The 26,043-nt window shown below is 40.8% G+C and overlaps 2 protein-coding genes across 2 annotated transcripts; one reads left to right on the forward strand and one right to left on the reverse strand.

The window, feature by feature from the left end:
- Nucleotides 1-183: 183 nt before the first annotated feature.
- LOC134634697 (cyclic nucleotide-gated cation channel beta-3-like) lies at nucleotides 184-10,027 on the forward strand. The gene is made up of 18 exons (XM_063484028.1): nucleotides 184-422; nucleotides 722-851; nucleotides 1,459-1,537; nucleotides 3,378-3,529; nucleotides 3,627-3,926; nucleotides 4,009-4,217; nucleotides 4,299-4,349; nucleotides 5,608-5,694; nucleotides 5,787-5,851; nucleotides 5,925-6,047; nucleotides 7,347-7,488; nucleotides 7,598-7,757; nucleotides 8,232-8,329; nucleotides 8,543-8,626; nucleotides 8,773-8,891; nucleotides 9,121-9,273; nucleotides 9,428-9,560; nucleotides 9,670-10,027. The coding sequence occupies exons 1-18, from the start codon at nucleotides 327-329 to the stop codon at nucleotides 9,688-9,690; spliced, it is 2,202 nt and encodes a 733-aa protein (XP_063340098.1). The 5' UTR covers nucleotides 184-326; the 3' UTR covers nucleotides 9,691-10,027.
- A 383-nt stretch (nucleotides 10,028-10,410) lies between these two features.
- Nucleotides 10,411-25,753, reverse strand: nsmaf (neutral sphingomyelinase (N-SMase) activation associated factor). Its single transcript, XM_063484025.1, has 31 exons — nucleotides 25,633-25,753; nucleotides 22,949-23,035; nucleotides 21,877-21,955; nucleotides 21,517-21,578; nucleotides 21,173-21,209; nucleotides 20,955-21,005; nucleotides 20,524-20,595; nucleotides 20,374-20,421; nucleotides 19,984-20,036; nucleotides 19,684-19,813; nucleotides 19,491-19,562; nucleotides 19,283-19,391; nucleotides 17,963-18,139; nucleotides 17,762-17,841; nucleotides 17,589-17,679; nucleotides 17,120-17,183; nucleotides 15,737-15,788; nucleotides 15,526-15,646; nucleotides 15,307-15,438; nucleotides 15,178-15,220; nucleotides 14,924-15,090; nucleotides 14,393-14,504; nucleotides 14,042-14,100; nucleotides 13,789-13,856; nucleotides 13,627-13,694; nucleotides 13,417-13,540; nucleotides 12,931-13,014; nucleotides 12,559-12,709; nucleotides 12,142-12,244; nucleotides 11,739-11,848; nucleotides 10,411-11,203 (listed from the first exon to the last, which is right to left on the reverse strand). The coding sequence occupies exons 1-31, from the start codon at nucleotides 25,668-25,670 to the stop codon at nucleotides 11,109-11,111; spliced, it is 2,739 nt and encodes a 912-aa protein (XP_063340095.1). The 5' UTR covers nucleotides 25,671-25,753; the 3' UTR covers nucleotides 10,411-11,108.
- Between the last annotated feature and the right edge of the window lie 290 nt (nucleotides 25,754-26,043).

Consider the following 26,043-nt stretch of genomic DNA (forward strand, 5'->3'; position numbering starts at 1 on the left):
TCACTAACATATTAAAAAAGTAGCACTGGTGCTTTTTGGTAAAAGTCTTTTTTCTGGGCTGTGCTCACAACTCCAGGAGAACCGTTATTTCTGCTGGCAGTGATTGTCGGCTCAGCTTGTTGAGCTGCTGTTGGCTCCTGGAGAAAGGGGAGTGCCTAGAGGGACTTACTGATTCCTAGAATTTTATTTGCTTCAGTCTGCTGTTCAGGTTTGAGGTAAAGACTCCACAACAAGCAGTTCAGGTACTCTTTCAAAGACCTAACATCTAAAAAAAAAGAAGTTTGCAGAAGAAGCAGTGGAAAGGTCAGACTCTTTTCTGTCTGGCCATGTTCAGCAGGTTAAAGAAGCTGATCGGGGCTCCTGAGCCTCGTCCTGCCCAAGCTGCTGCCGCTCCGCCTTCTGCCCCGGCTCCACCGGCTACGGTAAGAGCTTAAATCTCCCTTTTTTTTAATTTGACAAACACTGTGTTCATCCAGTGGACACACCATTCAAATTAAACATTAATCAGGTTCATTGGCTTCTCCAAGCTTGTCAGACTGAGTTGTATTAAAATACACAACAGGAGGTGAAAGCCTCTGAGGCAGCTTGACACTAATGTGGACAGGAGCTGTCACTGGTTCTTCTTCAAAACATAGGCTGGTGCTGCACAGGTTGATACTATACTGGCAGGCCAATCACTGCTATTTGTTCTCTTCCCTCTGCCTGTGTTTTTAATTTACAGCAAGAAAAGCCGCCAGAAAAGAAAGAAGAAAAAGAAGATCAGCCCACGAAAGAGGAGGAAAAGAAAGAGGAGGAAAAAAAAGAAGAAGAAAAGAAAGATGAGGAGAAGAAAGAAGAAGAGCCAAAAACAGGTGAGATGCGTGTTTATCTGAGCTGAGTTCCACATTCAGTTACATTGTTTTTAGGGTGACGGTCAAGTGGTTTGAAGGGAATGTTTTTTGGTCAGTTTGTACCATCGTCCACAGATGTGAGAGGTGTTGTTTCGCTCTGTTATATGTCACACTCTCTGACCTTGCTGTAGATTCACTAAATGTGTCTTTTAGTGGATTGTTAGACTGTCCATCTGCTCCCTGTTTCTCTGTGAATCACAGACAAAGGGATTGGTGTCATCTGGCTGATCCTGTATCACAAACAGTGAGCACTGTCTTGGGAAGGTTTAGGTTCCCACTGCTGTACTAAAGTAAGCAATAAGAAACAGCCTTCCTTCATACTGTGGTGATCTTTTCCTCGTGTACCAGTGGTTTAAAATATGAACAGCATCCCTCGGGATGTGTAAGAATAGAGGGCTGAATGTCAAATAAGCATGCGGTACACGGTGCTGCTCTGGTTGTTGAACTTTGCACTTGAATTGTTTTTTAAATATATTTCTACAGAATAGAATCTGAAGGTTTTCAGTGGGGGTTCTGTAACAGTCATAGAAATGAAAAACTAAAGAATGATGTTATATTTTTCTTCCAGCTCCAGCACCTGCGCAGGCACCTGCTGCTCCCGCTCCCACTGCTGCTCCTGCTGCTGCCAATCCAGAGGACATTGAAGGGTAAGAATTCATCATGCTTGTACTCCTTTTTCGGCTTATTTAAGGGCATTAACAATTATTACGTTATTAGTTTTGTAATTACAGCCATTTTTATACATAACCCTCCATCATTAGAATCACAAATGTAATTGGACAATTGACTGGCAAGCAGTTTCATGGCCAGATGAGGTCAGCTCCATTATTTCGTGACAAATTGAGCAGATCAAATATCTGGAGTTAATTAATTAAGTGTTGAGCTTATATTTGGTAGCTGTTCACTGGGACTCGCAACTCTCAAGGTCTAGAGAGATGTTGATACAAGTGAAGGTGGCATTACGCCGAAAAACCAAAATAAAGAGGTCAGAGATAGAAATACAAAAAACTCCGGAGCAGTCAGTTCAACAATCTGGTTCATTTTTAGCAATCAGGTATGCACCAGCCAGCCAGCAGCATCAAAGACGACTAGAGAAGTCTACTGAAGTGGATCACAGAATTGTTTCGATGTTTATGAAAACCCCTTCATAGAAAGTTTCTATCAAAGTCAGGAACACTCTGGAGGAGGTGGGAGAATCACTGTCAATAGCTTCATGAATATAAATACAGAGGCTTTACAAAAAGGGGCAACAACTGGTTACACACAAGGACAAAAAGGTTATAGTAGACTTTGCCAGAAAACATCTGAAAAGAATCTGCACAGTTCTGATAAAAATGGACAGATAAAACCTGAAATGAACCAGAATGATAGGAAGTGAAAAGTATCGAGAAAGAAACAAGCAACTCGTGTACGGCTACCAGTGGAACTGGGCTGCTAATGTTTATTTGTGATGAGGCTGCTGATAGAAGTAGCAGGATGAAGTGTTCAGAGCTATACTCTCTGCACTGAATCCACTTCACAGTGGAATCACAAATGGATAATGACCCACAGCACATTGCAAAAGACACCCAAGAGCTTCTCAAGGTAAAGAAATGAGCTATTCTTCAACTCCCAAGTGAGTCCCCTGATCTCAACCCAAGCATGCTATTCAGTTCTTAAATACAAACCTGAATACAGAGAGAGACACAAACAAGCAACAGCTGCCATATAAGCAACTCAAGGGCGAAAACAAGGTATTTGACGACATCCAGACCAGTCACTGGCTTTAAATTATTTAGTTTTACAAACAAAACTATTTTAAAATTATGGTTAACTGATTACTTCTAAGCATCTCAAAATGGGGGACTATATAAAAAATTTGCTGTAACTCCTAAACAGTTAGTGTAATACTTTTGTTAAACCCCTTGAATTAAAGTTGAAAGTAAATCAATCACATCCTGAGTTTTTTAAAGCTGGTTTCATTCTCCAAACACCCTCTAACATCATGTGCGTGTCTGTTAGTATTCACAGCAACCAGTTGCCTACATGTGAGGCATTTAGGGGGCATCTGTAGAACAACCCGGTCTACGCTCTCCCTGTACAGGCACTGCACCAGGACACATTAACTGTACTAAGAATAACTTGGCTCTCCTTTAGCTCTGCTTTTTGTTTTGTTGTGTATACAATGAGAGAGATCTCTGGAGACCTTCAACACTTACATTTCAAGATGTGATAACACTGTGACTTGCAGCATGTGACACCTAAAAGCAGGAAAGAAGATTAGGAGCTTATAGTGGTATTTGTGACTGAGATTGATCTGGCTGTGTTCTCATGCAAGCTGGAGTTGCTTCAGTAGAATTTTAAGGGAATGTTGAAGAAATATATTAATGTCATGGAAATGTAACAAATGCCTATTTAACAAGTGGAAAAGCAGCGCTACTGTCGTCTCTCCCAGTGTGTTCCTAAAGCTATGAGTTGTGTGTTTTATTCTAATTTATCTGTTTTTAGTGAAGAAGCTCCTCCTCCACCTGTTGTCTACTCCCGCTACACAGACGACACCATCCGATTTTTAGCCAAGAGGTTAAAAGAACGCACAGAGATACTCAAAGAGAAGGCCATAGACCCTTACGCCACATCTCCAGAAGTCACACCACCTGTCAGTAAGTGTGGTCAAAAACAAGCCAGCATGCTTAGAGAGAAAAACAACAACATGCAAACTAATGTCTTAAGTCATTGTATGCTTCTTTTGCCTTTTAGCACCTATTCTGAGAAAGGATGACTACATCCGACTGAAGGAAGAGGAGCGCATAGCCAAGGAAGAAGCGGAAAAGAAGAAGGCGGAGGAAGCAGCCAAAAAGGCAGAAGAGAAGAAGAAAAAAGATGAGGAGAAAAGGTTGGAGGCCGAGAAGAAAGCCGAGGAGGAGAGACTGGCAGAGGAGGCCAAGAAGAAAGAAAGGATCCTCCCAGAAATCAGCTGCTCCTGCTTTGACGTCCTCTTTCATCCAGTGGAGGAAAAAATGGATGTCATCTTGGGGACTACCATTGATCCTTTCACAGGTAGGCATCACACCTAAGCTCAATGAATTTCTTGTATTTACCTTTAAATACTTGACAGACATTTCTGTCATTCTCTCTCCAGATCGTCGGTACATTTCCTGGTTGAGCTTCGTGGCACTGGCGTACAATTACAATGTCTGGTTTTGCTCCGCCAGGCTGGCTTTCCCTTACCACAGTGAAACTGCCAACCGCTACTGGATATTCCTCGACATTCTTAGCGACATTGTAAATATAATAGACATCGTTGTTTGGCAGCCTCGCCTTCAGTTTGTCAAAGCTGGAGACATCATTGTAAGTCACAAACCACTCAATCACATGTACCTGATAACATTTTAATAGTCTAATTGACTTTCGCATCTCTGTTGCTTGCAGAAAGACAGAGCTTTGACTAAGGTACATTATCGAAAATCACAACGATTTAAGGTGAGAAAATGTGTCCAGTGGTGGAAAGTAACTAAATACATTTACTTAAGTACTCCAGTTAAGTACAGTTTTGTTCAACAACTGAAAAATAACACAATTTGGTATACACATATACCAAATTAAGACTCCATAAATGAGTGGAGGCGCTGAGCTGGCTTGCCTTAATGTCCAAAACAACAAGCACTGGCACTGGCATGAAATTAGCATATATTATAAATAAATAAATAAAATCCTATTTATTAAATGGTTTGAATTAAATTAAACACTTTATAACACTAAAGGCGACTAAAGATGTAATTCCACTGTAATTAAATGGAATTTTAGTGTATTTTATTTGGTATTACGTTGTAATTAAATGTACCTACAAATATTGACAGGTGGGCACACTAGAACAAGAAAGTTAAAACTAAAGTGTTTGCAGGAAATAAAGAAATGATTATAGTTTAAGTAAATTTAAGTACTGCATAAGCAGTTTTAAGTTGTGTCCAATTTCATGGTAAGTTTGCAGAAAAACAATTTTTCTACATCATACAAACGCTGTACTTTTTGGGGCGTGGGTCGTATTATAGAGTGGATTAATCTACTTTTTTACATCTTTATTTAATATTCATTATGTTGTTGTGCACGATCGAAGTTCTGTTTTTCAAGTGTCCTTTTATCTTACTAATATATGTGTAATAAGGACTGTAAAGTGCACTTGCAATGTAAGAATGGGAAATGTTGTTTGTTTTTGTGCAATATTACTAAGAAATTACATAATACATAAAAATAACTTACAGAATATTTTATGTCTCCTTTCCAGTAAAATACCTGAAGTCATACAAAACTTACAATTACTCATTTAAGCATTTCTTAAAATGACTCACACAGTACTTACACTTACTTACAATCTAGTTATTTCATTGTTTTCTCTACAAACCTGACTTGTTACCACTTTATTCTCAGTATTTGAAGGTAAATATAATTGTATTGCAATTTCAAATAAAAGACAGTAAAATTCCTTTTAATTACTGGGGAATTACACCCCCTTTTTTGCAGACCGTATTATAAAGTGGTACAACATTAAATATATAGATTTGGATAGATGGATAGATGGTGACACTGCATTTGTTTTTTATCCACATTTTTGCAGTTCGCAGTTTACATTGTTATATTTATATTTTTACTGAACCAGTTTGGTTTTTATTCTTCTTTCATATCTGTGAGCTTTGCAGCAAAATCCAAAGTTTAACAAATGTTTGTATTCTGTTCCGTGTAGACTGATATAATCAGCATCCTCCCCTTCGACCTTCTCTGCCTGTACTTTGAATTCTCCTCGTTTTACCGACTGAACCGCTTCATCAGGGTAGGCAGGAGGATGCTAACTTCTTTTTATTGTACTTTTTTCCCGTTACATTTTCTGATAAGTTCCTTTACTTTTCCCCCTGTGTGTTCTAGATTGATTCCTTCTTTGAGTTCAGTGATCGACTTGAGAGTGTCATGGCCAAAGCTTACATCTGGAGGTGACTGCTCGTGAATCACATGATGTCACTGTTTTGTAGCTTTAGCGTCACCATTTCTGTCTTTCTGACACAGAGTTGCCCGCACCACAGGCTACCTGCTCTTCATGCTTCACCTCAACGCCTGTGCCTACTACGTTGCCTCAGTGCACCAGGGTCTTGCCACAACTACATGGGTGTATGACGGGAATGGCACAGCGTATGTACACCAGTTTGGGACTTAAAGTTCTACACTGTACTCTGGAGTTCACCATGGAACTGAAACATGTCATTTCATAAGAAAATGTTTCATTTTTCCTTTTAATGAAACAATTTAAAACTCAGAGAGAGATGTGTATAAAGAATCTAAAACAACAAAAAGCAAAAAGCAGGGGTTCTCTATTTAAAGGCAAGCTTAACAAGGCCAAGTCAAGCTGTGTCTATGTAGCGATGTTGTGACAAAAGTTTCATCAGTTACCCAGAATATTATGACTTGGTGTTTCCAAAACCAAATCTATTTCATTATTTAATGACACATATGCAAATCTTTTTTTGCTTGCTGGTATGCAGTATGCAGATGATGATTATTTACCGTGCTGCGTGTGCTTGGGGAAATCAGCAGCGCCCTCTGTTGTGTCCTAACGTGCACAGCATGCTCCATGATTTTTGTAAGAGTGCCTCCTGAACAAAGACCAGCTCTGCTTTATCCTTTTTTTAAATATTAATTGAGAATTGTGTGGTGTGCTCTGGCATTCATCTTAGCTGGGAGCTACAAATCTAAATGATGTCCATTAATAACTGCAGATTGATTAAACTCTCTGATATTAATAATTATTTTCAGCTTTATGCAAATCAAATGCGGTGCTCCTGAGGAAGTTTAACCATACTGATGCTGACAGAGTGACTTGCTCTTGATAACTTTTTGTTCACTGAGTGACGTCGGCTGACTTACACAGAGAAGTCCTGACTGACATCGCTCACTTTTGAATTCAGTTTAAAGAACTCGTATTGTTCTGTCCTCCTGTATTTAAAAATGTTTATATTTTATCTTCATCTGTGGTAACGCCTTTCTTTAACCCTTTCATGCATAGTGGTCACTACAGTGGACAGCTATTCAAAGGCTGTTTTCTTGTATTTGTGTCAGTGTTGATGGTATACTTGCACATAAACATTGGACACTGATGTGTCACTACATACCCTGCCACCCACTGGTCAGCCAGTTGTCCACCTCAGTGGACATGTATAAAACTACATGTTTAAAAAAATGAAGTTCAAAAATCTTTTTTTCATACCTAAAGATGAATAAAAATACTTATGAAAAAAATCCTGATTGAAGTTGTTATAATTCATGCATGAAAGGGTTAAAGTTTTTGGTGGACTGTCTCTTAGGACCATGTTAGAGCTTTACACAGCATAAAGGCGTACCATGCTCCTGTTGATCCCAGTAAACTAAAAGATTTACGACATGCCGTCTGTAGCTGTGGATAACTCCTGTCTTTTCACTCCTGTGCCTGCGCAGGTACCTGCGTTGCTACTACTTTGCAGTTCGCAGTCTGATCAACATCGGGGGTTTACCGGAACCTGTAACCACCTTTGAGATTTCCTTTCAGATGGCTAACTTCTTTATTGGTGTCTTTGTGTTCTCAAGTTTGATTGGACAGGTAGGAGGATATTCTTCAATGTGATCACCATTCAACTTTTTTTTAATGTTTTCACCTGTTAATATCTATGACTTCTCTGTGACACTTTACATTTCTGTCTTTCTTTCAGATGAGAGATGTCATAGGAGCAGCTACAGCAGCTCAGACATACTTCCGGGCGTCAATGGACGGATGTGTTGAGTACATGAACACCTATACGATCCCCAAGCTAGTCCAGAACAGAGTCCGCACCTGGTACAACTACACCTGGGCAGCTCAGGGAATGCTGGGTGAGAAATTTATACCTCTCAGTTGTGTCCTCGGCGGAAGAAGCTGATGAGTTTAAATGGGGAACAGGGAATATTCATCCACACAAATACATTTCTACATTAAAAAAACAAGAACAACCAATCCCGGCCACTGGGCCTGGTTCTGCTGGAGATTTCTTCCTGTTAAAAGAAAGCTTTTACTTCCCACTGTCACCAAGGGCTTGCTCACAGGAAGTCGTTCGATTGTTAAGCGTTTTCTCTGTATTATTGTGAGGTCTTTACCTTACAATATAAAGTGTCTTGAGACAACTGCTGTTGTGATTTAGTGCTACATATCAAAATGCAACTGAAATGAATTGAAGTTACAGCTGAGGTAATGAAAAAGACTCAGCCATACCTTAAGGATTCAAGCCTGACTATTAATGAGCCTCAAAAATCCACAGACTAAAAATCTGGAATGCGCTCACATGGAATCGCACCGTCTGTCCTTCTCAGATGAGTCCGAGCTCCTGGACAAGATGCCTCTGGTGATGAGAATTGCCATTGCTGTGGATATCAACCTTGCCACATTCCAGAAGATTGCATTGTTCCAGGTGAGGCTGCTTAAGCTTCAGCGCTCTAGTGCTATAGAAAGTGTATTAGAGAAAGGGCATGTGAGTGGACGGATAATGAACTGTAGCATTTTTGGACCAATAGCTTTGAAATCAAAGTTATGCTGGCTGCTGTCATCTTTCAGAGATGAGTAAAGCAAAGCAGAGCTTCTGTGATTCAGTGAAAGTTAGTACTCACTACACTCTGTCCTTCAGGGCTGTGACCAGCAGATGTTAGTGGACATGTTACTGAGGCTCAAGTCAATCATTTATCTACCCGGAGACTTTGTTGTGAAGAAGGTTGGTGCATACATATGTGTATACATGTCTGTAGCTAACGACATGGCTACAAAGTAGCAAGCAACATATTTCTGAACTGTGCTGATCATCACGAAGCAACAAGGTGACTTGAGCTGAGTGTCACTGCGCTGATCTGTCCTCTGCAGGGTGACATCGGTAAAGAGATGTACATCATCAAAAGTGGGGCGGTGCAGGTGGTGGGAGGACCCGACAACAGCATTGTGTTTGTGACGCTGAAGGCCGGCTCCGTGTTTGGGGAAATCAGGTAAGTCTGCAGCATCAGGAAGGACAGTTGATGCTGTGAAACCTTTGTTACGATGATGTCACGTTAACTTTGGGTGGAGATAATCTAAGAAGGAAAAAAAATCCAGCAGTTTTTATCACGTCTTTAATGCTGCTTTTGTGAAGTTGTGTACATTGCGCAGTGGTTGTGTTGCTTTATTTTGGCCATAGTAGTAGGCCATATTGTTTTTTGTCTGCTTATCCAACCACAGTTTACTGCAGTCTGCTAAAGATGGAGGAAACAGGCGCACCGCCAATGTAAAAGCTCACGGCTTCGCTAACCTTTTTGTGCTGGAGAAGAAAGACCTGTTTGATATCCTCGTCCACTACCCGGAGTCTGAGAAGGTGCTGGCCAGGAAGGGCAGGTGAGCCGCTTATTAGTGCTTCAGGAACCGTATTTTCATTCAAATTTATAAGTATCATATACCCTCCAAACCTCCATCCAAATCATTAAGTTAAATGAAATTTAAATATGCATCCATTTAAGAACTGTGTGTGGTTTTTTTTGTCACTGTGAAGGAAACTAGTCAAAGCCAAAGGAGCTGTACCTGCTAAAGGTAATGAGGAGAAGCAGAAAGGACTGGCTCTGTTTGGACCAAAGCCACCAACGCCCAAGCTACTCAGAGCCTTTGCCAATATAAAAAAGCTCAAGGTAAACGTTATGTGAGGAAGTGTGTTCTGCTGTAGGCCGTTTAAAAGCACTGATGGCTAAAGTATTTGTGATGTTGGGTCCTGTCTTCACTTTGTCTTCTTGTCCACAGAAAATGGAAGAGACGAAATAGGAAGTGGATGTGGAGTGTTATTGAGAGTCACAATTTTAAAGTTGGTATCTTCTACTTTTCCATTGCTACCAAAAGACCCATAATGGCACCGGTCTACAGCGACCAGAAGAGCTGCTGCAATTCAGAGGTTTATGTGACCTGATACTCTTCAGTTCAAACGTATGCTGGAAGCAGCAAAGTGCTATGATCGGAAAGCAATAATAATCTCCCCTACACTCTTTGCGGATTCATCAATAGACACAGAACCATCTGTGACAACAGAAGAGGACAACTGTTTGAAATTTGTGTCATGCAAATGACCGACTTTTCATATTAAAAAAGAAAAAGGCAAAAATTATCCTCAGTTTCATTATTAGGTGTTCAGGGTGATGTGAAGCCCTTCCATCTTTGCTCTCTGTGCAAAGAGCACCATCTACTGGCTGAGTGACCTCAGGGTTTAAACAGTTAACTGAGCTGCTGGAACTTGTAGTCTATTTGAATTTTGACCAAGAGGTGTAACCAAGAGTATCAAATATCAATATAGAAATGGTTCTGTTTGTTACTGGGTAGTCTGGGTTTAGCCTCTGTGTTTGTTGGATGTCCACAAACATCACTGACACTGTAAATAACCAATATACCTCCAATATATTGATTAAAGTTGTCTTTCCTCTTGACACGAAATCCAAAAGCATGAGCATTTACTAAACTTTTACTTTTTTTTTTTTTTTTTGAGGAAGAATAATATAGCAAAATACAGGATGATCTGTGTAATAAAAGTACACTGTGCTGTTTGTTTAATCAGAATAAGTCAAGCTCATTCATCAAATCCTCAGAGGCCCCTAAAAAAAAGAAAAACCCAAAAGAAAGGAGATGTTTTAGAGGCAACCATGATTTATTAATAAAACCTGAGCACCATAAGGCTCTGACAGACACTGTAAATCCACTGCAAAATTAAAATCCACATAAAGCTACTGAAACATGATTGCTTATTTAAAAACAAGATACAATCCATCCACCAACTACACCTGCTTTACCCTTTACGGAGCTGTGGAGGGAGGTTAGGATGATATTAGCTACGTGATGTTTAATAGTTAATAAATTTAGGCCACATGTATGTATAACAGGCTAAAAACTGAAGTGAAAAATCAGGCACGTACACTTCTGCTTCCGTCTCTCATGCACGAAACTGTAAGTAGACATTTTCTCCCACGATGCAGACATTAATGAAAACTAAGACGACCGCGTGTGGCCTGTTGCTTGGTTTTGGATTAAAAACAGTTCAGAGCCAACTCCTCTGAGATGCTGCACATTTAGAGTATGTTGTCAGCATGTCTCAAGTCCTTTGTGAGTCTCTTTCAAAGGCAGGCAGCAGGATACTTGGCTTGTGTTGTCCAGGATATTGCACTGGGTGTCTTTATCTCCCCAACAGAGACGGAACTTTAACTCTGGAGCTTCCAGAAGATTATCTGTCGGTCCTCTCCACCTGTGATCACTGTGGTGCACAGCTCACTCATCCACATGGCTGTGACAGCACCTGTGTGCACATGGATCCATTTATAATATTCCTTAGCCTATATTGTTATTAATTGATACATTTATTATAACGCATGTACATTTTAAGATTTTACTACATTAGTGGCACAAACACATGAGCCAATTTAGCATCCACCGACATCTTCTGAATCAAATACTACAGATTTAGTGGAAATTAGTGAACTGTTTACCAGAAATCTGACCAATACTTTAGAGACAGGGGTGTCAAACATAAGGCCCGGGGGCCAGAATCGACCAGCAAAGGCTCCAATCCAGCCCACCATTTTCTGTTATTTACTAACAACTTTATGTTATGATTCAAGGTCATTCAGGACAATGAATTAGCAGAAGTTCGTGGTAACTTGTCTATTCATTCCTGCCAATTCGTTCAACTGGCAGTAAATAAAATCACAAATGTAGCAGATTTTTTTTCTTTCTTGTTGCTGGTTTTACAGCCAATAAACAAATTAGCAGCAGCAGAAGTTTGAAAATGGGGGTAAAAACTCCACCCAATGATTACTGAAGATGAGCTCTACCTGAGTGTGCAGGGATCCTCTTGGTAACTGTGTTGGTAAGAAGGTCCCACAGGAGGAGGTCACCAGACTGGCCCCCACACAGCACCCAGTTTCCATCCCAGCAGAAACACCTGCACACACAAACAGGCTGCTAAATGCTTTGAGCATAGCACAAAGAAACAAGTGAAATACAAAGTTCTAGATTTTGGATTTCTAGGAAAATGGGAAATTATTAGCACAATTGTTAGCAGAAGTCTAACTCAAGTGAAGCATGTCAGTATCTAGATTTAATGTTAGCTGTCAGATTTCTAAATACACCAACAGGAAAAAAGAATTCATAAGAAATGAATGAAATGAATGCATGAATCCTGTGTAAGCACAGAACAAATTAAGACTTAGTTATATCCAGCTTTTAGCCTCTCACCTCTGCTCCTCTTCAGCTTTCACAGAGGAGATCACCATTCCCGTCTGGACGTCGATAACCTTCATGCAGGAGTCGGCTCCAACACTGAGAACGTGTCGGCTATCTGAGAATGCAAAATCAGTATAATCAGGATACATATACAGTTACATGTCTTTGGATAATGCATATGAGTCTGGGAGTTGCAATTTCTCAACAGAAATGCTCAGCAGTAAAGGTTTGTTTGATTCACACAGAAGAATCAAGCAGCCAACAGCCGCTTCAAAGATAACTGAACAAGTGCTCTCCACATGCACTTTAACTGTACTGAGCCAAATATTAAGCTTAAGGGAATTATTTACTCAAAGCTTCCACAAGCAGATCTGAGTCTATCACCTAAAATGTTAAACATAAAATTCAAAGTTCCACGTTCACACAAACCAGGACTGAAGGCCGTGTGGTGGATGGTCCCACTGTGGCAGTGGATCTGCTGCAGAGTCTGTTGGCTGCTGGTGTCCCAGATGGTGACGGTCCCATCTTTACATCCAGACACCAGCAAAGTCCCAGCTGGGTTCAGACCGACTGTGTTCACCTGAATTTGAATGTTAGAGAGCAAACATGCTTTTATTAAATATGCTTTTATTAAATATGTTTTTAACGCTGCTAAAATGAGTGTTTGACAGATATGAACATTTTATTTTTAAGAGTTTTTCCAACAATAACACATGCACACAGAGTTACTATGATACATTTAAATCCACATGAAGTTTGTAAGATCTTGATGAAACCTGTGGCTGCGGTTTTGTCACTCACCCCAGCATCATGTTCCAACTCACCCAGCAAATTAAACTGGGATCTCTTGTGAGTGGAAAAGCTGTCAGAATTGCACTCCCACACCTGTGAAGGTCACACAGAAAACAACGCTAAAGGTTCATCCTCTCTCATCCAGGTTTAGCTTTTCATAAAAGCCGTCATGCAGCCTGACCAGGCCGGACTCTCAGCTGTCATCACAGCACGAGTGCGAGCTACGTGAAGATGCAACAGCATTCTCATTCCTGTCCAGGGAAAGCTTTCAGGATATCATTTTACTGTTTATGTAAGTCTGATGTGTCTACGATGTTGCCTCCTTATTTATTAGTAAAGGGACCTCGTGTGTTATACATCATGTGATATACTGTCCAATCTGGTCCATATGACAAATACTGCATAGCTCTCTCCCTTCAGTAAATTCATTAATCCAGCACTGTAACATTTCCCTGTCTGAAAAGGGTTATAAAGACAATAGAGACAAAACTTTACCTTAACAGTGGAATCCCAGGACGCTGTGTAGAGTTTGTCCTCAAACCAGCACATTTTACTGACAGCGTCATCGTGACCCATCAGCGTATCCTGCCGCCTGCCATACGGGACGGAGTAGAAATAACTGGGAGAGAGGAGCGTGCAGGTCAGCGAGAAGCCGTCAAAACTCTCTGAAAACCACGTTAAATATAATGAATAAACAGTCCGTACACATTGTTGTCCCACGAAGAGCACACCACCGTTTTACTGTCCGCCAGTATCAAACACGATGACAAGGCCTGAAAAACAGTCGAGCGGTTTACTGTTTACAGAGAAATGGAACAGATTAGGAGAAGAGATCCAAGGAAGGAGATGCTGAACGGGCGAGCGTACCATGTAAGAGAACGACATGCTTCTCTGGAACTCTTTCAGCTCTTTGGAAAACATTTTAAGTGTCGAGTCTGGAATAAAGAGCGAGACGGGTCGGTCTGAAACAAGTCTCCACTGACAGAACAGAGCAAACTGTAATTCATCATACTCTTAATCCTTTTAACTCAACGGCTTTTTAATTAAGGAGAAAACAAAATGAGTTTTCAATTAGATCTGAGTAGTCTACATTTCTTCTCAGTCTAGACATTTTCCAAACCTTGAGATGTGGAGAAAACAGCAGATCCACCTCGAGACACAGCAATGCCCGTCACAGCTCTGCACATGCAGCAGAAAGAAAGTTACTAAAAAAACATAAATATGCATGTATATATAAAAAACACATGAAATGAAGAATTTATTTAGAATAACACAGCAGTCTGTTATTGAAGGAAGTAGTCCTGAAAGTAGTATTAAGTTTCTGAAGGGGTGTGGAGCTCCTGCAGCTGCCTGCTACCTGCTTTCTTTGAATTCACTTCCTCATTTTTGAGGCAGGGCTTTCACTTTTGCTGTATGTGGTTACATTTGTACTCAGTTCTAACTGCAGCCCACCGAGCAGCTCCTGACTCACTCTTTATGGATCTTGTGGCTGGAAACGGGCTTCAGACTTTCCATGTTTGCCCAGGCCAACTTCCTGCTCTCCTCTGTGAGATCTTCGAAAGACGAGTCCTCACCCTGAGAGGCTGCAAAACAACACAGGGATCCGGCCTACATGTTAACTTATTATGGTTGTGAAAAACATTTTATATATTAAAACACATTAAAATGCAGTTAATATAGCCAAAAGTGCATAAATGAAATTCTTTTTATTTTCTTCAGTAAAACCAGAAAAAAAAACATGATAGTAAATTAATAATTCATCTTTTTGTGACTCTTTTTAATCTTGTGTTTGTGTTGATTGGCTTCACTCACTGAGACATGCACCATCCTTCCAGAGAGGAGTAGTGAAGCACATAACTGTGTGGGCTTTAGAAACACTGCTCAACTCTCACAGCTGCCGTTGCATCGTGTTATTAGCTACTTAAGCCTGAACAATGAAAGAGAAACCTCTGCAGCTGCAGGGCTCTCACACACTTCCCACCTGCGTGCTGTGCGGTGTTACCTGGAGATAGTTCAGCGTCGGGTGAGTTGATGCTCGAGCTGCGCGTAATGTTCTGAAACCTCGGGGTGATCCTCTGAGGGTGAGGGCTGGTGAACAGCTGTTTGGGCGTCTGGCCAAACTCCAGGATCTGTGTCAGCATGGCGATTCTCTGATCGGTGTCCTCAATGCTTGCCAAACAGACAGAGGGGAAACGTTAGGCCAGTGAGGCGGGATGAGCATTTGGAAATATTCTCGTTGGATTTTCTTTTCTGTACCTGTCACAGTCGATCCCGCCCTCATAGGTCAGTGGGTGAAACACTTAGAAAGGAAAACGATGAGATGAATATTAATCGTTGGCATGTTTTCGCGCCTCTTGTACTGAGAGTAGCTGTTGGCTATGTTACCGTTGTGAGCCGCCACAGCTTCACTGCCCCTCTGCTTGAAGCCAAACACCAAGTCGATCCACTCATGAAGGTGTTCTGACACATACTGACTCTCCAGGGCGGCTTTGTGCTTTTGAAGAAAATCACTGGAATCTGGAGGAAGAAACAGCCAACCTTACTTCTTCACGTGACTCCTAATATTACAGAGACACACAGACAGCCGGTCGACAGGAAGCTCACCTGTGGCCCATGGCGGAAGAACGACATCACCAACTAAACTTCCATTCTGCCGTCTGCCCAAATCCAGACTCAGTCTGTTTTCCAGGAAGTTGGGGTCAGTCCCATAAAACTCTGGGATCAACTGCAAACATACAGGGAAAAGCAACATGTAAAGAAAGACATTCCTCTACAGAAACAGCATCAACACCAGATAATAGACGAATAGCTTTACCTCCTTGAAGTCAGTAGCTCCCTCCAAGCAGTTTTTCCACGTCTCACCTATGCTGTAAGAAACCACAACACGTCACCAAACACGACTTCAAAGTGTGAAATACAACATTCACATCTTCACCAGAAAACACTGTGTACGTGTTCAAACTTGTTTCCACAGTATTCCCAAACTGCAAACTCTGTTTGCATGCTGCTCCTGTACAACAGTGCATGTAAATGTGAGCATGAATGACTGTTTCTCTCTCTGTTTGCCCTGTGATAGGCTGGACACCTATCCAGGATCCATTCCTCCCACAAGATTAAACTGGATCAGTGTGCACACCTAAATGTACATCTATGTGTCAAACTTCTTTGATTAGCACTATTTTAGTCAGAGTTAGGATGAGCTTAACTTCTCAGCTCTGTTTACATTTACCTGCCTGGGGTAAAGCTAGTTGAAAGTAGCTTGTAGGTAAACCTGCGCCAATGTCAGCAGGTAATTCTCAGTGTTGTTCTCACATGAAATAAATGTTTTGTACATCGTCCCTTAGAAATGCATAAATAATTATTAATGAGGAAAAGTAATTGCCCCATAAATCTAATAACTGGTAACCACGTTTGATAACAAGAACAGCAATCAAGCTTTTGTGACAACTAGCAACGAGTCTTTCACTGTGGAGGAACTTCGGTTTGCTCTTCTTTGCAGAATTGTTTTAATTCAGCCACATTTGAGTGGTTTTGAGCATGAAGGTCACACTGAGCATCTCAAACAATGTGAGCCATTCAGAGGGGGACTTGTTGGTGTGTTTCAGATGATAACCCAAGTGCTCTTGAGCTTCAGAGCACAAACTGATGACTGGACATTCTCCTTCACAGTTTCTGGTAGAGAGCTGAAGTCATGGTTACAGCAAATCACCCAGATCATCACGCTACCACCACCGTGTCTGACTGTTGCTACGGTGTTGTCTTTATGAAATGCTGTGTTAGTTTTAGATCAGACGTAATGAGACTCAAACCTTTCAAAAAGTTAAGCTTTTGTCTTGGAGTAAAGTATTGGAGATAATCACAATGTTATTTTTCAAAAAACAAACAAAGAAACAAAAATAGCCCCTCTAAACATGTGTCCTTGATCCATCACAGCTGATTTAAATGGCTAAATGACCTCCTCAACATGTCTTGAAGTTCTCCAGAGGCCTGGTAATGAACTAATCATTTGATTCAGGTGTGTTGACCCAGGGTGAGATCTAAAACCTGCAGGACACCTCGAGGCCTGGAGTTTGACACCCTGATGTAAAACATGTAAGTATGACAAATATGCAAACAACTAAGAAATCAGCCAGTGGGCAAATTTCTGTACTTTACCATTATAACGTTTAAAAGGACGAGGGGGGAAAAAAAAATGTACCTATTGAACATTCGGTCAGCGTGGTCATAGCGGCCATTCTGGAGACACAGCATGTGCTCTGGAGCTGCAGTTAGAGGACAGCAAATAAATTTAAAAGATCAGAAATCACTATATCATTACTGTTACTTCAAAAAGCATTAGCAAATGTAATCAGGAGAACAGAATTATCGCCAAAATGTCAGTGTGTAGTTTCTGAAGGCCGTGAGTCACAATGTGAGTCACAGTTACTGTGACAATTTTGCATTTGACTGATCTTTAAACTTCTCCTTGACTTGCACAATCATCACAAACTGTCAAGATGAAGACTGAAAATGTTGTGCTGTGCTTTTAACTGTAGTGTTATATTTGACTGTTGTGTCACTTAGGCAACCAGCAGGCTAAACCTCAGTGTTAACAAAACATACAAAAATAACATCTGTTTGTTCCACACGTCTTGTAGATGATAAGTAATGTTAACTGTGTGACATACCAACTCTGACCAGGTAAAAAAGGACGTAGCCTGGAGATGAGTAATGGCTGCCGTACATGAAGCTAGGTTCGGGCATGCCTCTGTATCGAGCCTGTGGACAAGAGGAGAGCTCTGTGGTTAATAAGGAACTTGTCAGCAAAAACAAACACAGTACAATCAGGAAGTCGTCTCACCAGGAGCCTGTCCAGTCGCTCTTTGTTCAGGGCTCCCACAGGTTTGCTCAAGTCTCTGAATGTGGCAGCATTTGTCATATCTGAGAAACAAAGCGAAGTCCCGACAGTGAGAAACTACAGCATCTTTACAAAGATGCAAGACCCAAAATCTCAGCCACCATCACTCTGACAGGAGAAAGTGGCAAAGGTCTGCGGACCCACCTAACCGTGGGCTGGTATAGTCAGCGATGACCCAGGGGAAGACGGGGTACTGTGAGAGGTCGTTGCAGCTGCGGTCAGCCAGGTTGTTGAGGTGGAGGAGATACTGGTAGTTGCTGAGATGACCACGCTGCCACTGCAACATGTAGCTCTCTGCTGTGTGCTCTATCGTGTGGTTTTCTGAGCGAGAAAGACGAAAACAGCACAGTTACGTGGTTCAGTTAATCACCAAGAATGAAGCTTCAGCGGCACTGCTTTATAAAGACAACAGCAGTTTTTACATATGTTGCTTCTGCGTCACACAGAAACCATTTAATCAGGTTTACTTGCAGCTTTGGACTATTTAGTGATCACTTGATGGATGTAGCTGAGGGTTAACAGTGGCACACTGTTTGCTCCTAAATCCTTGAACATTTAGATCTCACTTATATCCAGTATTGTTTAAACCCATGTCTGCGAGTGCACTGCTGCACACCTTCATGTGTAATCACTGATCAGTGAAACGCAAACAGGGATTCACTTGTTAATCATTTTCACACAATGTTGAGGAAAACATTTTCTGCAGATGCTCTTTTCAACACGCAGCACAGACTGAGGCTATCTGTACAGGTCTGCATCTTTACTGCTGGTCGGTTAACTTTCATTCAATTTGTTCAATAAATCTCAACAAAACAAGTGAGTCGTGATTCTGATAATTTACTGAGAGAACTTTTAGAACTGCTGCATGATTGAATGAAAATGTAGGTATTTAGTTCTAGTGCATCAACAAAGTATCACAAATGGAAGCAGCATGGTACATTCCTGTATTGAAGATTGTCCAAGACAGACACGTTGTTACTTCTGAAAAACTCTACTTGGTTTAGATTTATTGGATTTGCAATAGGTACGAGAATTAATACGAGTTTAGCAATTCTGATTCCTTATCCATTCTCATTGGCTCTGCTTTGAGAGTCACCCCCATCTCTACGCAGCGTATCAAAGACATTTGTGCAAATTAATTGCATGTTGTGTGGTCAAATTTTTGTGCATGTATGAGTCCCACACACCAACACAAATCCGTATCATAATGGGGACACATTCGATCTTTCTTAGGATTGAGGTATGAACACAAAGCCGACAACACGAAGCAAAAGAAGAAAAAGATCCTAAAGAGATTTTAAAGCAATTTGTTGTGTATTCTTGACAGAAACAGCTCAGGAGTGCAGCACATGTGTGAAAACAGCACCCAGCAGAGGCCACAAATTCAGGCTTTTAGAGCAAAATATATTTTAAAGAAGTGAAAGAATAAACCAGACATTTATTAATAGGCTTGTATCGTCTCACCCAGGAAAGTTGCGATGTAGTAGTAGATTTCATCTCTGTCGGTCGTGCTGCAAAACTTCAGGTATATGTCTGAACAGAAGTCATTCTCAGAACAGAATACCTCCAGACCCTGAGCAGGGAGACCGAACACATGAACCCATGTGATCATCCAAATAAACTGCAGTAAAGAAAGATACTAAAGCTACCTTTAGTAGCACTTGCGACTCACCAGTGGTCTAAGACCAAGCCGTCTTTTGTAGATTCTCCTGACGTTGTGCAGCTTTATCTGAATCACATTTTCCTGAAGGGAGAGGACGTGCACACCAATTACAATTCATTTGTTTGTGAAACATCACTGGTGTTCAGCATCTGAACAAACAGCCACACCAACACCATTCCTACTGCCTGCTTTGTCATCTCACCGGATATCCATTGAGAGGCTGGAAGTAGAGGTTTTTATCTGTTACGCAGACATGGCCTGGATTGCACACCAGAGGCATGACCATCTCCACTGCACACTCCATGTGAGGGTTTTCAGCAACACTCTGAAAGCTTCACAGCACATTAACACCACAGTCCTGTCTAGGTGCACACTCTAATACATCTAAACCTTATATAATAACTATATTAAGTTTAAGTCACGCATAACACAAATCCAATGAGGCTTAAAAATAAAGTTAGGAAAAAGCATATAAATACTCATCTGATTGACATCTACATACCAGTTTTTGTCAAACGATGACCTCGCCATTCGGGATTGTAGATTGGCAGCAATCTAGAAATAAAGGAAATATGGGTTTGGTCTTTGGTTACACAATGGTTACTTACAATTTTAAACTAATTAAAGGTCATAAAAAGGAAGGAGTAAGAGGGGACAAATACAGGAAGTGCAACAGACTTTCACTGTTTCATTGCATTTGTATTTCATCGTTTCCTCATCTTCAGGGTTTCGAGGAATGGTCTACAAATATGAGATGGACCACACTGTTGGGGCATGAAGCCACTACAAACTGGACCTTTATTTAGATTTTATGATGTGGATTTTTGTCAGTGTGTGAAGTGGGGCATTGCTTTCGAGGCTTACTGTGGACTGAGAGTAATGATTGACTTACCATTGCAGTCTGGTCTCCAAGTTTTTCCAGACAGGAGGCCCTGTGGAGCTGCAAGATTTAACAGATTTTAAAGGGAATGAAAGCAGCTCACAACGCACACGTGACACAAAACTCCCCCCAACAGTATTTTGTTTTGTACCAGAGACATACCTGAAGTAACGTCTGGACAACATCCTCTGTTTTACTGCAGAATTCTAACTGAAAGGTCAGTGTCTTTTCTTCCTGTGATCAGACAAGTTTATTCAAAAACAGAAGAGAGTTTCTTTTGAATAAAAGGACACATTGGTTTCATAACCTTGTCCTAAAAATGTACTTCAGTGTTTTTAGACAATCATTACAGAATTTTACACTGGTCATTATATAGCATAGTGTTCACATGGATCCAACAAATGCACGTGTCCAGAGGCTGTGATCATTGGGCTCTGACTCATCGTAAGAAAGTTTTACCTTCTGTTTTCACCCTTTCATAGTAAAAGAAATAGTCAGCAGCAGTTATTGTGAGACAGTGACATTCCAGATTTTAAGCACAAACAAGTCTCTGTGAATACACAACAGAAGACACTCATGCTGAGCTGACTCACCCTTTCATTTCTGTAAGGCGCGATAACGTTGCTTTCTTTGATGTATATCACCTGAAAATGAAAAGAGTGGATTTACTTAGACAAAACAAAAGACATGATGAAAGTAAAGAGGATCAACCTGAACAATCAAATATTGTATATTACAGAGAAAAAGCCGCGAGGGCTGGTGCCTCTCTGAAGAACAACATGTTTACAAAAATAATAACTCCATAACTCACCTGCTTGCAGAGAATAGATATGGCTGATGGTCTGGGTCTGTGAGCACATGCACAAATCAGATAGTAAATAATAAGAATTATGACATCAAAACTATAATTACTTTTAAGATTAATAAAACAGAATAATCAGCATTAGCATGTGCCACATCCAAAGTAGTAGTGCACACGTTTTTGTTTTTCAAAATCACATGAAGCCCAATCATTTGCAGATGCTACTTACAACATTGCTTTTCAAGTACAGCTGGGCTACATTTGCACACCAAGTAACCAAACCGGTTTGTCAAACTGAGTAAAGATGAGCATGTGATGTGCACATGCAACGCCAAAGATATTACTGTGCTCACTTGTTAAAAGGGTTCTTCTCTTCCTCCACAAACTCAATCTTCTTGCAATCTCGCAGAGGAATCTGAAGGCAGAGTGAGCAGTTATGATTAAAGACGTGGTGGCGTTACTACAAAATCCATGATTCATAGACTTTGTACACAAAAACACAAACACTGTACAATACAAAAGTCTGTCTCCATTATATCCAGCCTGCCTACATAATGGTAACTGTATCTCCCAGCAAAGATAAGACAGGCCTCGTGACACCAACGTATATTTTTTAATGTTAAAATTCACAATTTAAAATTTAGCTAGCAGCATTGCCACAATGTTTATTGGTTGTAGTTTTGTGTTTTTTTAAGAATGTTATAAAAACAAACCTTTATAATTGGTTCTGCAAGCTCCTCTGGATCAAATATGATTGATTTGGAACAAATCTTGAATGAACCTCTGATTTTTCTAGAAAGAAAACAGCTGATGTTAGCTTGTTAAGTAACAGCTAGCCCCACCCCGCCAAAAAAACAAACAAAACAAAACAAAAAACAAACAAACAAACAAACCACAACATACAAAAATCCAGGAAAACAAACAAGAGTAAATATTTTGCACAAAAAAGTCAATAGACATTTATAAAAATAAAAAATAAAAATCTCGAAACGTTAGGAGAAATAAAATGCTAATTACAGGCTAGCAACCTCTATCAATTTTCCTTCCCGGATTTCCACAGCGGATTTCCCAATCGGCTGTGTTTCAATCGGGGAAAAACAAGACCAGAAATGAATTCAAACAGCAGCTTACTTTTTCTTTGAATTGATCGGTCTCAAGGCTAACGTTACAGAGCAGAGCTACAGTGTAAAGTCGTCCCACATGGCAATAAACGTTTAGCCTAAACAATAGAATTTGACTCACATCCAGCCCACACCATATTTCCTAGAGGCAGCGTTAGCCCCACAGCTAGATCACATATTTGCCAAATATAAACCAAATGAAAACAGTTACATGGCACAAATGTTGTCCAAATGGCCTGTAGGACAGAAATCTTCAAAATGAGACAGAAGCAAAGGTGGTGTTTTTTGTATTTACTGTTCTCTCCTTTTTCAGTAGGTAGGTAACAGGACATGATTATCACTGAAAAGTTCACAATGTTTGATCAAAAAAAAAAAAAAAGTTTACACAAGCCTTCATTACAGAACTAAATGGTGTTTGAACAGTTGTTCCTCAGAAGGCAGAGCAACTACCATCAACCCTAAAAGCTTTAAACAAACATGAGTACATGATAGCACCAATAAAAACAGAGAGAAGCATTTCAAAGTGTAAGACTTCTTTTGCTTTTTCTAATTTTAGAGGAAAGTGATGGCACAGTTTGTACTCAAGCTTATAAAGTACTTCCATGGTGCAGCGATTTAAGGTGTTAGATGCTGATGAAGCGTTGCCGTTAATTATTCAACTTACCCCTGCTTTTTTAAAGTGCTTGTCACATGGTACGCGGTGTGCTGTTCAAAATAATATTCCTCCAAATCCAGCAGCAAGAGAGAAAACCTGGAAAGGAGCAAACAGCTGCTTGAGAAATCATCAGAGCAATGGTGGGGTGTGTGCAAACACAAGGGTCAAATCACCAAATTTTTTAAAAAGCGCTGTATTAATAAATTAACAGTAAACAACACATTATTAATGTACATAAAGGGGAAAATTTGGCTCTTTAACACATAAGTGTGACTCCAGGCAATGATGCATCCAGCTGAAAACTTTCTTTGGTCCACTTTTTAAACATTTAGAATCTTAGAATCAGCAAGTTTCTGCAGATTCTGGTCAGTGCTGATGCATCATGTGCACAGCTTTCCTTATGGTTGTGTTCTGTCAGGATTACACACATTAAATAACCTAAGAAAATGTAAATAATGTCACTTTTTAGGCTAGGATCGTGACCACTAAAAGAGAGAGAGAGCCTCGTAGTTGATTATTCAGCTGTGAGCAATGTTGCAGCTTAAGTGTGTAATATTTCTGCTAACTGCTGCACTGACAATCAATACGTGAAACCACTGTGAGCAGTAATGTGGATTTAAAAACCGTGGCATGCACTTCCTTTGCTCAACTTGCATTAAAGCGTTTAAAAGTATTGAAAGGAGTTAACTGCTGACATATTTAAGAAGCTACTTCATGCCAGAGCAATGATTTAGCTTATATACATATACATATATATATTCCAACTAATATTTCACAACAAAACCAATAAAGACATTTCAAAAACATCAACTTGGTAATTGGACCTACAGGAACTAGAAACAGTCAGACCGGTGCAGTTCACAGTCTTTTACATACGCAGCTTTAACAAACCCGACAAAGGGTATTGAAAGGTTTTATGTGGAACTGTTGCTTATTGAAAGCAAAAGTTATCAGATTAGGCAGAAGGATGTGTCACTAAAAAAGGGAGTGATTTGCTTAAATTCACTGGCCACTTTGTTAGGTACACCTGTTAACGGCTCGTTAACACAAATGTCTAATTAACAAATCCCATTTCAGCAATTTGGTGGACGAGGACATGGTCACGACTATCTGCTCAAGTTCAAACTGAGCATCAAATGGGAGAAAAAGGCGATTTAAGCGACTTTGAGCGATGCATGATTGTTGGTGCCAAATGACCTCATTTACTCTCCTGGCATCTCCCCCAATCTAGAAACACCTGCAGGGTTTACAGATAGTGGTCTGAAAACGACAAACTATCCAGTGAGCAGCAGTTCTCTGGCTGAAAATGCCTTGTTGATGCCAGAGGTCAGAGGAGAATGGTCAGACTGCTCTGAGCTGATGTGAAGGCAACAATAATGCAAATGACCGCTCATTACAACCAAGGTGTGCAGAAGAGCATCTCTGAACACACAACACACCACACCTTGAAGCAGAAGACCACACTAGGTGCAACTCCTGTCAACTAAGAACAGGAAACTGAGGCTACAATTTACACAAGCGCTGCAAAATCTCCAAAGCATGGATGAATGCTTGTCTGCTTGTATGAATAGTTTAGTCTGCTGCTTTTGGTGTAATGGTTTAGGGCAGGGGTGGGCAACTCCAGGCCTCGAGGGCCGGTGTCCCTGCAGGTTTTAGATGTGTCCTTGAACCAACACAGCTGATTTAAATGGCTAAATTAGCTCCTCAACATGTCCTGAAGTTCTCCAGAGGCCTGGTAACGAAGTAATCATGTGATTCAGGTGTGTTGACCCAAGGTGAGATCTGAAACCTGCAGGACACCGGCCCTCGGGGCCTGGAATTGCCCACCCCTGGTTTAGGGGGATATTTCCTTGGCACACTTTGGTCTCCTTAATGTCACTGAACATGGTTTAAATTGCCACATCCTACCTGACTTTTAAGTACAGAAGAATGCTTTCTATGTTAACCAGACTGTCAAAAGCCAGTTTATTTTTGATGAAATTGGATCCTGACTGATGAAATTGTTTGTATTCATTTCCCTGAACGAACATAGCACATTAGAAGCAGAGGCCTGTGGTAGCTTGAGTTCCAAAACTCCAGTATCAGACAGGCTCTAATGAGTCGAGTCACCAGTGGGTACAAAGCACTTCTTCACACTCGCTGAAGAAACTGTTCATCCTGTATTGTTCAGAGGTGACCTCATCCTTTTCCTGCCCAGCATGCTGTGTATCAAAGTGCACTGTGGAAATTCAATGCCCTGCTCTAGACTGGGACCACGCAGGAGATCGTTTCAAAGCTTTTAAGAGCTCACTCTGGTGGTCAGTTTGAAGCACAGATCATGTGCTAAGGTCTGCCGCTTCCATTAGGCTGCTCAGAATTGGAGGGCTGCTGGAAAAAGCAGCTGCTTTAGTTTAAAGCTCTGTCACAGTCTTTTATGTCCTCCACACTCTCACTTAAGCGTCAATGTGTTTTTCTGTCCTCTAGACACGGGACCTTCTGGGTAAAAGTAACCGGTCTGCACCACAGACCAGAGCCCACTTCAATAATAAAACCGCATCCCCCAGCTGACAGTGGAGCTCTGCCTCATTAGCTGAGCAGCTCTGCAATGACACGCGGACACAGTCGGGAAAAACAGCCTGCTGCTGCCGCTCAGCTCCCAACAAAACCACGCAGGGAAATAACCACCCGCTAACAGAGGGTGGAAGAACACCAACCTTTCTTTAGTTCGTTCCTGCGCCCGAAAAAACGCCATGACCGCACAGCATCCTCTTCAGAAACTCAATACCGACAAGCCACAACAGCCCGAGCTCTGTAAACACGGAAACTTGGTGAAACCACGTGACCCACTCCAAGACAGACGGTGAGCGGTCTGCACAGAGCAGCGGAGGGAGACGTCACTCTGCTGCCACGTTCAAGAACCAACACTGCGTCTGCATTAGTGCCGTATAAATAAAATTGAATATGTTTGTTTTGTCGGTACAAATATTTTGTAATTTTAACCACAAACACAGTAATTTAACGTTCACTGCTATAATAGTGGGAGTTTTCAAGATTTTTTTTAATTTGAATCAGAAAACCAAAAAACAAATGCACTTGAAAATTGGTTAAAAGTTAAATTAGTGGGT

The sequence above is a fragment of the Pelmatolapia mariae genome, linkage group LG9, assembly GCF_036321145.2.
Source record: "Pelmatolapia mariae isolate MD_Pm_ZW linkage group LG9, Pm_UMD_F_2, whole genome shotgun sequence".
In the NCBI taxonomy this organism is placed as follows: Eukaryota; Metazoa; Chordata; class Actinopteri; order Cichliformes; family Cichlidae; genus Pelmatolapia; species Pelmatolapia mariae.

Bases quoted from the DNA above. Each gene is read 5' to 3' on its own strand.
- LOC134634697 (XM_063484028.1), top strand. From the start codon at position 327: ATGTTCAGCAGGTTAAAGAAGCTGATCGGGGCTCCTGAGCCTCGTCCT. The intron at 7,758-8,231 runs GTGAGAAATTTA...TGTCCTTCTCAG, and splicing joins GGCAGCTCAGGGAATGCTGG to ATGAGTCCGAGCTCCTGGAC. The intron at 8,330-8,542 runs GTGAGGCTGCTT...TCTGTCCTTCAG, and splicing joins AGAAGATTGCATTGTTCCAG to GGCTGTGACCAGCAGATGTT.
- nsmaf (XM_063484025.1), bottom strand. From the start codon at position 25,670: ATGGCGTTTTTTCGGGCGCAGGAACGAACTAAAGAAAG. The intron at 19,563-19,683 runs GTGAGATGACAA...CTCTCCCTTCAG, and splicing joins AGCCTCTCAATGGATATCCG to GAAAATGTGATTCAGATAAA. The intron at 15,439-15,525 runs GTGAGCTTCCTG...TTCTTCCTCCAG, and splicing joins TCTTCCGCCATGGGCCACAG to ATTCCAGTGATTTTCTTCAA.